Source organism: Canis lupus, chromosome 24 (assembly GCF_003254725.2).
Source record: "Canis lupus dingo isolate Sandy chromosome 24, ASM325472v2, whole genome shotgun sequence".
NCBI classification, from domain to species: domain Eukaryota; kingdom Metazoa; phylum Chordata; class Mammalia; order Carnivora; family Canidae; genus Canis; species Canis lupus.
The window spans coordinates 12,954,825-12,969,003 of NC_064266.1; the positions used below are offsets into that span (position 1 = coordinate 12,954,825).

Consider the following 14,179-nt stretch of genomic DNA (forward strand, 5'->3'; position numbering starts at 1 on the left):
TACAAGGTACTTCTGGGTCTGTTGAGAGCACACAACTTTCTTCCCTGCTGAAATCATGTTGTGTTTAAGTTAAACATAAAATATATTTTCATAGAGATGCTTAGAATTGCTTTAAAAATTGGATTCAATATATGAGTCAAATGATCGTTCAATTAGTGTTGAGTATAGATGTTCAACTGGGAAGAATACACCTTATGATCACAGATTAAGGGGTGGCTAGGGATATCCAGTAGGGTCATAGGAGTACAAACTTGATTAAAAACACTAAATAAAATAAAATTAGTAGCTTGCTCCTACTTTTAGACTTAGGGAGAATTCTTCTAGTGGGGACTACACTGGCAGGGCATGCTTATGATTTTTCTCTAGCAATGGGACACAATCTTCTCTTTTCTCATTTGCAAAAAAAAAAAAAAAAAGAATAAGCTGATGGATTTTTTTCCTTCTTCAACATGTTGTGACTGATCCTAACGTTACAGAAAAAACATAAGCTGACCTAGTGAATGAACTGGTTTAGAATCATTTAATCCATATAATGGACTCACTGACAACTGGAAATACAATACAAGTTGAACCCTCTCTCTTTCTCTCTTTTTTTTAAGTAAAATTAGCGATACTCTTGTATTTGGTCTCTGATAGAAACACTATGGGATTGTGCTGGTACCTGGTCATAGTTTAGCATAGCAAGGACTAATGGAGATGCTGTGTAGACAATTGACTCCAGCTTCTGGTCCCTGAGAAGGTGCCACCAAGGGGAGGGAAGCACAGTCAAGACCACATTCATGGCAAAGGGATGGAAGTCAAGAGACCTGTTAATCAGTCCAAATAATAGGGAACAAGGTGGAGAGAAACTCTCAAAGTAGGGTGGATGGACTAGAGAAGAAAAACGTTCCCAAATCAGGAAAGATAGGAGGTATGCCCTCATATAGCAAAGGACTGAACAATAAAAGGTTTTTGTTTTGCTTTGTTTTACCATTTTTAAGGACCAGGCTATGGAATTAACCACAGCACATGAATACTTCTTACCTCTTTTAGGAAAACAACTAGAAACCTAGTTTTAAATCTCTAATCTTAAAGTTGTAATCCTAAACTCTTAACAGGCTTTAAAAGCTTAAAAAATTGTTTATGCATTTAAAAAATTTACTTCTCTCCTTCCAGGGAAGGGAAAAATATAATATATTGGAAACTTGCCTTTGAATACACTTTGGAGGACAAAGTTACAGATTAGTGCCTCTACGAATATATAAATCCTTACACACTTAGTGGAGTCTACTCGAGCATATTCTGTACCTTTATGGTGACATGCCACTGCATTATTGATATCTGCTGAATGTTAACAGTGGGAAGGGTACTTTCTAAAGGAGAAATGAGTCATAGTTACTGTACAGAGATACTCAAATTTTTCTCATTTAATTTGGTCTCTGGAAATGAAGATAAGTATGATCCAAAAAAGAAGAAAAATTAGAAATATTGTGGAAAAGGGGACAATGTTTGGCAGATTAGCTGTGGTATTTATGAAAGGAAATTAAATTTAAATCAAAATATTTTGTCTTCTACCCTTTTTATGGCTCTATTTTTAGTTTTTCATATCTCACCATTACATAAATCCAACATCACATTGTTTTGCCATATGTCTGCTTCCTTTAAAAAATGCCCACAGCCAACTGATGGCAACTGTTTGGCACCATCCTGTCAAAGTGTTCTCCTGGAATTTGAGGTCACTGGACATCAGTTCGTACCTGGGGTTTGATAGTTCAGCGAAACCATCTGGCAGCCAGCATTCCAGAAAATTTGAGGCATGTAATTACTGGAATCAACCCGGCCTCCCTTGGGGTAAATGCGACTCATTTGCCGTTTGTTATAACTGTGTAACTTATTAAGGAGAACAGAAAAAAAAGAGTATTCCAGAAGCAATAAATAAACATAAAGTCTAGACCAATAATGACACACAGATAACAGAGATAAATTTCACATTTTTAAGTGATGCTTGGGAGAAAAACCACAGTTCACTGTGTAGACTATAAAAACAATTCACATTTGTGCAGATTTTCAGTTGCTGTGGTCTTTCACACATACTATTTTATTAGCACTACAACCACAATGATCTATCAGCCATTTATCTGTTTTAGAGACTTCTGCCAACCCCAAAGTGAACCTGCCATTCATTCCATTTACTACATAAGGATACTTCACAAATTCAATTGCATGTGTCTTCAAGTAGCCTAGACCAACGGACTCGTTAAAAGAAGACATGTTATAATGAATATTGCGCTCTGTAAAGAAAAATAAAGATGCACTCAGAAATGCTCCCATCCAACCTCGAGGAAAGACAAGTAATAAACATAATCACATCCTGAATCACGAGGCTTTGGAGGCAGATGTTTCATTATCTTATCAGTATCTCCTACTTTCATTAACATCTTGTGGATAGGACAGCTGACTTAAATAGTGATGGATTAAATTTGGAGTCATTAAACAAATTATGTGTAATGTTCCCACACAGCCACCCCTGAAATATGTACACTTGATGACGATGATGGCTTCTCCAGCCCAAAAATGATTATGAAAGTTTAAAAATACTGCAGTACAGTTTTGGAGGGCTGTTTTTGATGAAAAGATGTCTTATGAAAATACACCGAATGCAAGAAGCAATACCAAGCTCTCCTAGTGCTACGAAATCCACAGTATCTCAGAGCCACCTTGTGGACGATGAAGGGAATGACAAGGGAATGTCACTGCATGCCAAGGACACGAGACTACACGCATGGTCTGTGACACTAAAACAGGGTGAGGGAGAGCTGCCCTGATGCCAAGAAAAATGGTGAGAAGTCAGATTACAGCTCATCAGCATAATAAAAGCAGACTAAAAAGGCAATAGAATTTAACCTTTGGTGTTACCTTCAGCCACATGGAAACCTTGAAACTTTACAGGCTGTGCATAGTTGATCATTGTAGACAAATATGGATGGATATTAGTGGTAGCACCTACATACTTATATGATGCCATCCATGCCTGCTCATCTTCTACAGTAACCAGGCCCTACAAACACAATGAAAGGAATACGCACGTTGAGGACCTCGGTGGGACAGATAAATACATGCTACAGACATCCTCACTAAAGATGATCTTTGCATACAAATAGAAAGATAAAGACCTTTTCTTTCTCAATTGTGCTACAAGATAATTTTAGAAGTTCATGTCTGGGGTGTGTGCCTAGCTCAGTCAGTAGAGCATGCGACTCTTGATCTCAGAGGGTCATTATTTGAGCCCCACATCAGGCATGGAGTCTACATAAAGGAAAAAAGAAGTTCATGTCTATCATAGCCCCTAATAATAGAAAAGGAGATAATAATAAAATATGAGGCTAGTCTTACATTTTTTTAAAAGATTTCCAGAGGACTTTAAAACAGTCAAAAAAGTAAATGGAAGTTCGCAGCAATCTATGAAATATATATAGCAGGTATTATCATTTATAATTTCACAAATTGTGGCATAAGGTGGAAAAACAGCTTCCATGTGTATCAGAATCCCCTGGAGGGCTTGGTCAAACATAAATTCCTGGACTTCATCATCAGCATTTCCGATGAAGTGAGTCTGAGGTGAGGCCCAAGTATTTCCATTTCCATTAGCTCCTAAGTGCTAATGATGTGGCTGGTCTGGGGACCACACTTTGCTTAATACCGGTCTAGAATTTTAGCCACATATGTAAGTAGTTTATGGTACATTTTTAAAAAGCTTATTCTGAAACTAATCTGCTAACCCCCTACATAGGATATGTCAAAATTGTATTATTTTACAAAAAGGAAAATAGAAAACAAATTATTTCGGTTTATTTCTTGGTAAATCAGAACAAAATAAACAACAAAAATAATACTTTCAAAAACAATCAACATTTTGCTGAGAACTTTGAAAACCCGATGAAGACTTACTTCATCGGAAAACTCTGAGGATGAGGTCCAGGAATTTATGCTTTAACAAGCCTTCCAGGGGATTCTGATTCACATGGAAGTTGTTTTTCCATTTTATGGCATGACTTCCTGCATAGACTGATATAGGCGGATGAACTGCTTAGTCCATATGAATCAATTCGTTAGTTAAAAAAATGGTCAGACTGTCTTATCTGATGACTTGACAATCTGGGCATTCTAAATCATCAAGCTGACTCCACCAATAAAAAAAAAAAACCTGAGATAAACAATCAGATAATATAATTTATTTTTATTTTTAATCATTCCTTTATATGTCCCATCCACCCAAATAAGGGCAGAGGCCATGTCTGAGTCCTTTCTCGGGTGTTAGTAACACCAGGACCACATATTGGGCACTACATGCTGAATTCCGGGATGCACCACTTCATTACTGCCAGTAACCAGGTGGAGTAAGGATTAGAGCTCCACTCACTGACTGGGGCCTTGAGGATTAAAACAATGTGGTCACAGTTACTTAATTAATACATAGCAGGGACTAAACATCAACCTCTGCTTTGTTGACCTCAATACTTTATGAAATTCTAGAAGAGAAGTTCATGAACATGATGGGAGGGATTGAGATCAGACTTACCATTACTATTCCAAACTTACTATTTAGACAGTAAGAATATAGGGTCTCCCTCCAAATAAGATAGGGCCCCACAGACAGCCAGACATAATGTTCTGAAGCTCTGAAGTATGGGAATCAAATTATAAGGCAAATTTCTGTGATTGCCACCAGTCTTGCTATTGTAATAAACTGTTCACATTTACTCAATAAAACAAACCACTGTGGTATCATGAAGAATGTCCAAGAGGACAAAAGAAACTAAAAATGTAACTTTACTTATAATAAAGTCGATATCTACTAACATCAAATAAAAGTCCTAGAATGTATGCAGTGCGAAATTAACCAATGATCCTATAAAATGCCAGTGTAGGGCAGTCCCCGTGGCTTAGCGGTTTAGCGCCGCCTTCGGCCCAGGGCATGATCCTGGAGACCCGGGATTGAGTCCCACGTCGGGCTCCCTGCATGGAGCCTGCTTCTCCCTCTGCCTGTCTGTCCGTCTGTCTGTCTCTCTGTGTGTCTCTAATAAATAAATAAAATCTTTAAAAAAATAAAATAAAATAAAATGCCAGTGTAGTCAGAAACAAGATCATCTTTCTAGTATGCTAGAACATCTGATGACCTAGTAGGTCACTTTTAATTTCAAATTCAATGTGTTGATGATTATGTGCTCCTATAGGAATGAAATCTCTAATGCCAACTAAGTGCCTGACTGCACTAAACACTTGTTTTGAGGAAAATCATCCTATTCACCTGCCCTAGTTTTGTGATTTTTATCAGGAATTAATCATTTCATCACTGTGAATAATTCTTTCTTTTGAAGACTGTCATAATTAGATGCATTAAGCATCTAAATATTATAAACAGTAAGCCTGACATTCCATGGCATGAGGCAGGGAGTGGGAGATAGAGTTGACCATATTTAGTACAAACTGTTCAATATTAGAGGGCCACATACAGTATTTTGTAATAAAAAAATTGCACAAGGAAATTATTTTCTTACCTTTTTGTTGATTTCATGTTCAAGGTCATCCGACGCCTACATTAGAGAAAGATAATTATTTGTTTACTTCTCTAAAGGGCAAAATTCCAAATTTACTAGTCATACATATGTAAATATTTAAATAAACATATGTAAGCTTATTATTCTATTTATTTGTGAAGCTGGAAAACTATTGATGACATAAAGCCATCGGCAAAATAAGTACTGGAAAGATACAACAGCCTGTTTTACATACTAGAAAAACAAACCTTAATAGTATTTCCCTCCTTTGTTCGTAATATTTGTCTACTTAGAGGTTTCCTTATATTAGCTAAATTATTTAGTGATGGAGTTTAGGAAATAACTTGATGTGGCAATCTCTCCTGATATGTAAAGGGCGGCCAGTACGAATGGCTAATTCAACACTTGTGTGGGTACTGCTAAAGGCTCTATGTGGTTAAAGTAGCATCAAGGTAGGCACTGAGTCTTAGTAGGCATCTAAGAATCTCAAAGTAGTGGCAATACTCCCTATCAGAAGAGGGAGGGTGTAATCAAAATGTTCCTTTGGCTTTTTGCTTTTTAAACACTTTCCCATTTCCCTACTACCAAATAAGCACCTACCTGCATTTTCACCCACCGTCTTCAATGATTAAATAACCCTGCTCCCATCAAAGACCACACCCTCACATCATCATGATACCATATACCCTCACCTTCTCAGGGAACTCAAAGGCAGTTAGTTATATTCCTTCTCTCTCTTGCAAGACTAATCTCTCCCTTTCTATGGCACCATTTCCAAGAGTTTGCAAACATACTCCAGATTCATTCGTTCTGCAAATAACACTCCCTTGACTCCTCAGGTTGCTGTTAGCCACCAGCCTGTACCTCACTTCCCTTTACAGCAAAACTTCTCAAAAAGTATAGTCTCTACTTATTCACATCTGCTTCAGTGGCATCCACCACACCGTTGAAACTTCTCTTTTCAGTAGTGAAAGGAACCATAAGGAAAGGAGGGGAAACTGAATAGGGAAAAATTAGAGAGGAAGACAAACCATGAGAGACTCCTAATTCTGGGAAACAAATGGGTGCAGAAGGGGAGGTAGGTGGAGGGGTTGGGTAACTGGGTAATGGGCAGTAAGGAAGGCACGTAATGTGATGAGCACTAGGTGTTACATACTATGTTGGCAAACAAACATTATATGTTCTCACTCATTTGGGGAATATAAATAATAGTGAAAGGGAATAGAAGGGAAGGGAGAAGAAATGGGTAGGAAATATCAGAAAGGGAGACAGAACATGAAGACTCCTAACTCTGGGAAACGAACTAGGGGTGGTGGAAGGGGAGGAGGGCGGGGGGTGGGGGTGAATGGGTGACGGGCACTGAGGGGAGCACTTGACGGATTGAGCACTGGGTGTTATTCTGTATGTTGGCAAATTGAACACCAATAAAAAAATAAATTTATTATTAAAAAAATAAACTCCCATCAGACTATAAGCTCTATGAGAGCTGAAACCAATCGTGTTTTGACCTTTCTGGATTGTTATGGCCTAGACTATGCCTAGCACCCAGCAGGTATATAACAATTATTTAAAAAAAAAAAAAAAAAATAACAATTATTTTTCATGGATGAATAGTCAGATGGATGGAAATACTTTCATGTTTATTCTACATTAGGAAGGGGAGAAGATATCTAACTTGTAGGACTGGTTTTCTAATGAGGGGCTTGCTTGGGATGCTCAGGTAGGCCATTTTGCTAATGACTTCAACATGTTAACCTTTGTCACCAGGCTGTTGTTGTTGTCTCCCTGTTCATCAATAATAATGCAATAAATGATATTACTTAAAGGATACTAAATAGGTGGTGGTCAACACTGGGCATGGCTAATGAGCAACTCAATGTCCTAACAATATCGTACATATCTTGCATTAAGATATTGATCCTGGTTACCCAATGTAGAAGGGCAATTATAGGCTACTTTATTTTCTTGTGGATGTCACATTTTAAAAATTTCACAACTAATAGCTGCTACCTCTTCTTGACAGTCATGAAAAAGAGGGGCACCAAGCCTCTGACCTTCTTGACACTATTTGCAACAGCCTCCTTGTGACCCAAGTCATCAGCAGAAAGTTCATTTCCAAATTTGTATTCAGGGTGAGCTTCCTCCTCTTGGTCAGCTGTGTGAAAGACAAAAGGAAAACCCATGAAGCTAAATTACTGCCAGTCAGTCAGATCTTCTTCATAACCTTGGGTGGAGTGTAAATTCTTCCAAAGAAGCTAAATGAAAAGTGGGAACATTTGAATATGCAAATTTATTCAAATAAAACTTTCACTAAACTCTTACCTATTCAAGGCCAAGGAGCACATCTCATTAGCTGTTATTTCTCTCGTGTCCAGCATGATATTTGCCATGGGCATGCGTGATGCTTACTGCATTTTTCTAAGTGAATGATTATTTCCATCCCATTACACTAACTGTAAAAATTAAAGTCTCAAGCACTCAGGAATATCTATGACTTACAAAGTGTGTTCTGATCTTCCCTGGGACTTAGGGAAAACCAAGGAAGATATAAGAAAAGGAAAATACACTTGATAATTTCTAAAAACAGACTGTTTATTTGAATATTATGGATATAGTGACTTGCAGCTGGGTGTGTTGTGACATAAAAGAGAAAGAACTTGGAAGGACTGTACTACACCTGTAAACCTCCTGTCAAAGCTGGCTTAGGTTTAACAGACTAGAATCATTCCTTGGGCTTATGCTAACTGGGAGGCTGGAAGTGGGTGCTAAATAAAGCTGATGCCCCAGGAGCATGGCCTGAGCTGAGAAATGAGGCAGAGAAGCACTCAGTCCACCAGTCCAGAAAGTGACAAGAACTCTGTCCTCCCAAGGCTGTCAGTGGAAAAAGAATCATCCACAGAAAAATGAACCACATGCTGGTGTGAGATCTAGATTCCCATGATCCCCATTCTGAAAAAGCTCCCAGGTTAGGGATTTTCCCCCCAAGCTTTCCAGCATTAGGAGAAACCCACAGGCCTCAGGACAAGGCCAGCACTGTAACCACACAGAGCATGAGGGACTCCTCCTGGAAAAAAAGTGAAATAATTTCTGAGTATAGACTCCCAAGAGTAGGAAGCAGACCCATAAGAATTGGAGAGTTTTTTTTTTTAAAGATTTTATTTATTCATGAGAGACACACACAGAGAGGCCGAGACATAGGCAAAAGGAGAAGCAGGTTCCTCTCGGGGAGCCTGAGGTAGAACTCGATCCCAGGAACCTGGGATCATGTCCTGAGCCAAAGGCAGACACTCAACCACTGAACCACCTAGGCGTCCCTGGAGATTTTTTTTTTTTAAGCTTGTTTAAAATGTGCAAAGAACTCAAGAACAAGAATCAATGAAAAACTATTTCATCAGTTCTCAGATGCATTTTTTTTTCACATATTAATATTTCTGGTATTGTAACACGTTTTTCAATCAATGGTATTTTACAGCGAATAGGAAGCAGCATCTTTCTTTCTTAGTCTTTCAACTGATGGTATCTTAGATTTGGAATTTCTTAAGGGATTGCTTTTTTGCAAAGTGTTATTCCAGATGTGGAAAAAAGTGAGGCAAGACCGAAAGACACCCTCCCGTTTTGGAACTGGTATTCTGATGAGTGGATGAGTGGAGGCAGAGGATTACAAAGAGAAAAGAGCAGGTCATATAGGCCTTTGGCAGGAAACAAAAAAGATTTATGGAGCTGGAATAGGTCTTTTAAAAAATCTAGAGATAAGGAGACAGATTCAGAGATATGATTTACAAATCTGAGGTCACAGAGTAAGTATGGACCTAGATTTCTCTAGATTCTTAGCATGACACCAAGATTCCATGACTACTGGATTTCTATGACCCACAGTGTATAACCAAGATTTTGAAACTTCCTACTATTACTATCAGATTTCCATTTCATATATCTCTTAGTCTAACCTGGCCAGCCAGGTATAAACTACTTGAAGTCAAGGAATGTGTCCCAAACAAATCATAAAGACTTGATACTTTAAAAAGTATGAAAAGAGGCACCTGGGTGGCTCAGTCTGTTAAGCATCTGACTCTTTGTTTAGGCTCAGGTCATGATCTTGGAGTCCTAAGATCAAGCCCCACATTGGGCTTCACACTCAGCCAGAAGTCTGCTTGTCCCTCTCCCTCTGCTCTTCCCTCCCTGCCCCCTCTCTTGAAATAATAAATTTTAAAAAGAAAAAGAGTTGTATGAATGAATGTTACCATCTCTTGATTGTGCAAGGATGCACAGACATAACCACAACCACATACAGTTTTGGCATTCCCTATGTTTGTCACACAGTCCTGGAAGCCATGTGTCCTTCTGAATAGAAATCCTGCCTAATGAATGGGCACACACTTTCATTGACTAAGGGCCTTTGCTATTTCCTACAGCCTCCAGGCAGGGCTACCCTTTTGAGCTATGCTTGGTTTCCTCTTGCCTGCTGTGTTGGAGTATTTAAATTAGAGACTCTAGCCATTCATGTACATAGGATCATACTGTGACACCAGGGTAATTACAGCCAACTGGTTGAGTTGATCAGAATTAAGCCAGGCATCACTGAGGGAACCTAAGCATCATGTATAACTGGTGTAGCATAAACCTGTATACCCTTAAAAAGAAATTCAAGTGGATGATTTTGCTCTCGCAGCTAATTTTCTACATGTATGCTATCCCACATGATTATTTCTGTTCACACTGAATAACATGGGGGCCACCAAAGCCAAATATTTTGTAGGAATACTGAACATAAAAGGTGGGAAAGTACCCTGAAGGAATGATAAATGGAATCACACTGACCCTCATTTTTCATTACTGTGTGTTCAGGAAATTTCACACTTTGACCTCCATCAGTCATATTTTTTCCTCTAAAAATTTTTTTAAACAATTTTGCATATTAGTGTTCTCTTCATATTCCTGTATATTAGAAGGGCAGGATTGTAAGGTACAAAAGGTCTTGAACCTGAAGTCAGGCAATTCTGGGATTGAATCTTAGTACCACTGCTCACTAGCTGTAGGGTCATGTGACTGCATTACCTCCCTAAGCTTCAGCTTCCTTTTCCGAAGACTGCATGTAATGATACCTATTTCATTGGGTAGAATAAAGATTATATAAGGCAGTGACGTAAACTGCTACATTCACAGCTGGTACAACAACGGTGGTTGACATTCATATTATTGTTATTTTCCTTGTTAATTTATTCCATTATTCTTCAGTTTGTTTTACTGGATTGTAGGATCTAGTAATGTCTTAAAGGTTCTTGACTACCATCTATAAAACATAACTGGAGTTAAGGAACTGATTTTACATAACATTCATCTTTTCAAATTTTTAGAACTATTTTCTTGACCTTTTCAAATAACATTCCTTTCAATATTTTACTTCTTTTTTTAAAGATTTTATTTATTCATGAGAGACACAGAGAGAGAGAGAGAGAGAGAGAGAGGCAGAGACAGAGACAGGACAGAGACGCAGGCAGGGGGAGAAGCAGGCTCCATGCAGGGAGACCGATGTGGGACTCGATCCCGGGACTCTAGGATCACGCCCTGGGCCAAAGGCAGACGCCAAACCGCTGAGTCACCCAGGTGTCCCCTCAATATTTTACTCTTAAATCATGTTTAGGTTTATTATTTGCAAAAAAATATTAACTAAATGTAATAGGCATCAGGGTTGATAGCATTTTCCAAAGACAGTTGCAAGAATATCCATTCTAGAATGTGATCTTGCCACTCAACCACCCCCTCGAAACTGGGCGGGCCTTAATTTTGCTTTGATGAACAAAATATACATGCAATGATAATAGGCCAGTTCTGGGCATAGTTTTCAAATAGTTTAGCAGCTTCCACTTTTTGACTCTTGGAACACTGGCTCTCAGGGTGCTCCATCTAGAAACTTGGCCACCATGCTATGAAGCCCAAACCACATGGAAAGGACACATGGGGTGCTCTGGTCTTCAGACCTTGCTTGAGTTCCCCAAAACAACTGCCAGCGACAGGAGTGGGCCATCTTGGACAACCAGCCCAACCGAACCTTCGGATGACTCTAGCTCCAGATGTCATCTGTCTACAAATGCCTAAGAAACTTAAGGGAGAAGCACTAGCATGAGCACAGATGCCCCCCAGAACTATGAGAGAAAGTAATAAAGTGCTATTTTAAGTCTTTAGACTTGGGGGGTGTTTGTTACACAGCAATAGATAATTTTAATAGTCATCAATTAAATAATTCCAGATATCTTTGCCCTCCTAGACACTCACTGCCATATATGACATATGAAAATACATCATTATGTCTGTTTTCCTGGGAGTAGAGTTCAACCCCTGGTTTGGACATGCAACACACACCATCACTGTGAAGTCTGTTCCATAGTAAGATATCTTTATTAAGCCATCCTTATTATTGAGCTTAGTTAATTCTCACAGCTTTCAGGTTTTCACTTATAGTATCAATCTTTCCTAAAATCTACTCATCTATTTCAGATGTTCATATAATAAGCCAAGAGTGTTTCTGTAAGTATTTCAAAATTATTTGGCCCCAAACCACTACATAAATCCAAGGCACTGTCCAACCAATAGGCACACAATGTAAGGCCAAGTCATTGTGCTAATCAATTTTCATACCACATAATGGAAAAATAATTTTCTAAAAACACTGCAAACCTTTAAAATGACTCATTTAAAACCAAACATATAGCTGTGGCTATATGGCTCAAATAAAATAGAAGCTAGTAGTAAATACTCAAATATTAAAAGCAAGGCTGCCTTTTCTAAAATTATCTACTTATATTGGTAATTCTGGTGAGCTGGTTATTTGAAAGAATTTGAAAATTTAATACTGGGTCCCTACTCAAGTTACTTTCCTTGTAACTTGCCTTACTACTATTATAATTAAAACATCGAAGTTTATGTTTCTGTTTATAGGAAAAGATTGCAAAATGCTATTTTTATTCCAATCCCTTGCCTTTTATAGCAAGGATTCTCTGGCTCTGAATTTTTGCTGAGCAGCTGAATGCACAACAGGAAGGGAGATGACTAAGCCACAAAAATCTAGTGCCCAGGTAAACTGGAAGGAACATTTGAAAAAATACCAAAAAATACCAAAAGATTAAAGTCTGGTGCATGAATACACACTTGACTATTAAGAATTAAACCATCACATTGTATAAAAGGATCCATGAAGATAAATTCATGTTTTTCTTATTTTAGAAAGTATTTTTGTGGGGTGCCTGGCTGGTTCAGTTGGAAGAGCATGTGACTCTTGATCTCGGGCTCATGAATTCAAGCCCCATGTTGGGTATAAAGAGTACTTAAATAAACTTTTTTTTTTAAAGTATTTTTTGTGACATGTAAATTAAAAGGAAACCAACTCACCACTTTCTATTTCCTCTTCATTATCATCCTCTAGGATGCTAACTGGGGCAGCAGATTCTCCAGCTTCCATCATGCTTTTCAAAGCCTCGAGCTGTTCTGTTATTCAAAACAAACAGGAAATATCAGTGAGGGTGACAAAACATGAGAGACACTTAACTCTGGGAAATGAACAAGGGGTGGTAGAAGGGGGGGTGGGCAGGGGGTTGGGGTGACTGGGTGATGGGCACTGAGGGGGGCACTTGGCAGGATGAGCACTGGGTGTTATGCTAGATGTTGGCAAATTGAACTCCAATAAAAAAAATTAAAAAAAAAAAACAGGAAGGAGATGGTGACAGATGCTAGATCACCTGCAAAGCCTGAGTCCTCAGATCACCACTGAGAAGGGAATGTATCGCCTAGGTTCCTACTGGCTACATTCCTCACCCAGCTACTGTCTCACCTGGACCTGCTGGCCAGACTTCTTACGCGATGCGCAACCACCACACTGTCTACACTTGATGAAGAACTACGGGAGAGCACGGGTAAAACGCTCAAAAGTTCTGGTCCTAAGCCTGAGATGAAGGCTCAGTTACTGAGGAGAATCTAAGGCTTGGTGACAAAGGCCCATGGTTTGGAGAATGATGTTAAAATGACATTAAAGGGACATGCACACAGGAGATGTGACAAAACTTCAGGAAAAATATCTGCAACTTATAGACTTGAGACTATTATCCTCCTGTATAAAAAGTTCTTGTAAGTCAGCAAGACAGATGAAATAATTTTGAAAATGGGAAAACATATAGAAGCACATTATAAATAATGATACATAAAGAAACTAGTTACCAAAAACATAAATATCAAAAAAACTAAAGTCTCATTTTCCTTCCACCAGTCAGGCACATATTCATACAAGATGGCCAAGAGCCAGCAGTAAGAATATAACTAGCATTCTCATACGTTTTGGTGAGAGTGTAAATTGGTATGATTTTTCTGAAAGACAGTATAACAAGATGTATCACAATATAAACTGTGCATGTGCTTTGGCCAACCTACTCCAATTGCACCAACTGACCCTAGGAGAAGCTGTGCAAATGTACAAAATGAACAATGACACATGTTTATTGTTGTTTTTACAGAAATGAAAACCCATCAATTTGGGACTGGTTAAACGGTAGCATATCTCACATAAATTCTGCATAGTGTTTCGTACATTATCAGTAAAGTTAGTATGTAGTAACTTTAGTAGGAGTGTAAATACACTCCATTGGTTGAATTAA

At 38.5% G+C, this 14,179-nt stretch overlaps 1 protein-coding gene across 14 annotated transcripts in view; it reads right to left on the reverse strand.

Moving 5' to 3' along the window:
* Nucleotides 1–14,179, reverse strand: part of PLCB4 (phospholipase C beta 4) — a 422,433-nt gene that overhangs the window by 63,972 nt on the left and 344,282 nt on the right. For 12 of the 14 annotated variants that reach the window (XM_049100261.1, XM_049100262.1, XM_049100260.1 and 9 more), the window contains 6 exons: nt 12,924–13,019; nt 7,592–7,692; nt 5,538–5,573; nt 2,884–3,037; nt 2,186–2,270; nt 1,737–1,861 (listed from right to left, as the gene is read on the reverse strand). In XM_049100261.1, coding sequence (XP_048956218.1) covers nt 1,737–1,861; nt 2,186–2,270; nt 2,884–3,037; nt 5,538–5,573; nt 7,592–7,692; nt 12,924–13,019 — 597 coding nt within the window. The remainder of the gene's footprint in view (nt 1–1,736; nt 1,862–2,185; nt 2,271–2,883; nt 3,038–5,537; nt 5,574–7,591; nt 7,693–12,923; nt 13,020–14,179) is intronic. The other 2 variants (XM_049100270.1, XM_025469326.3) reach the window with 1 other exon arrangement.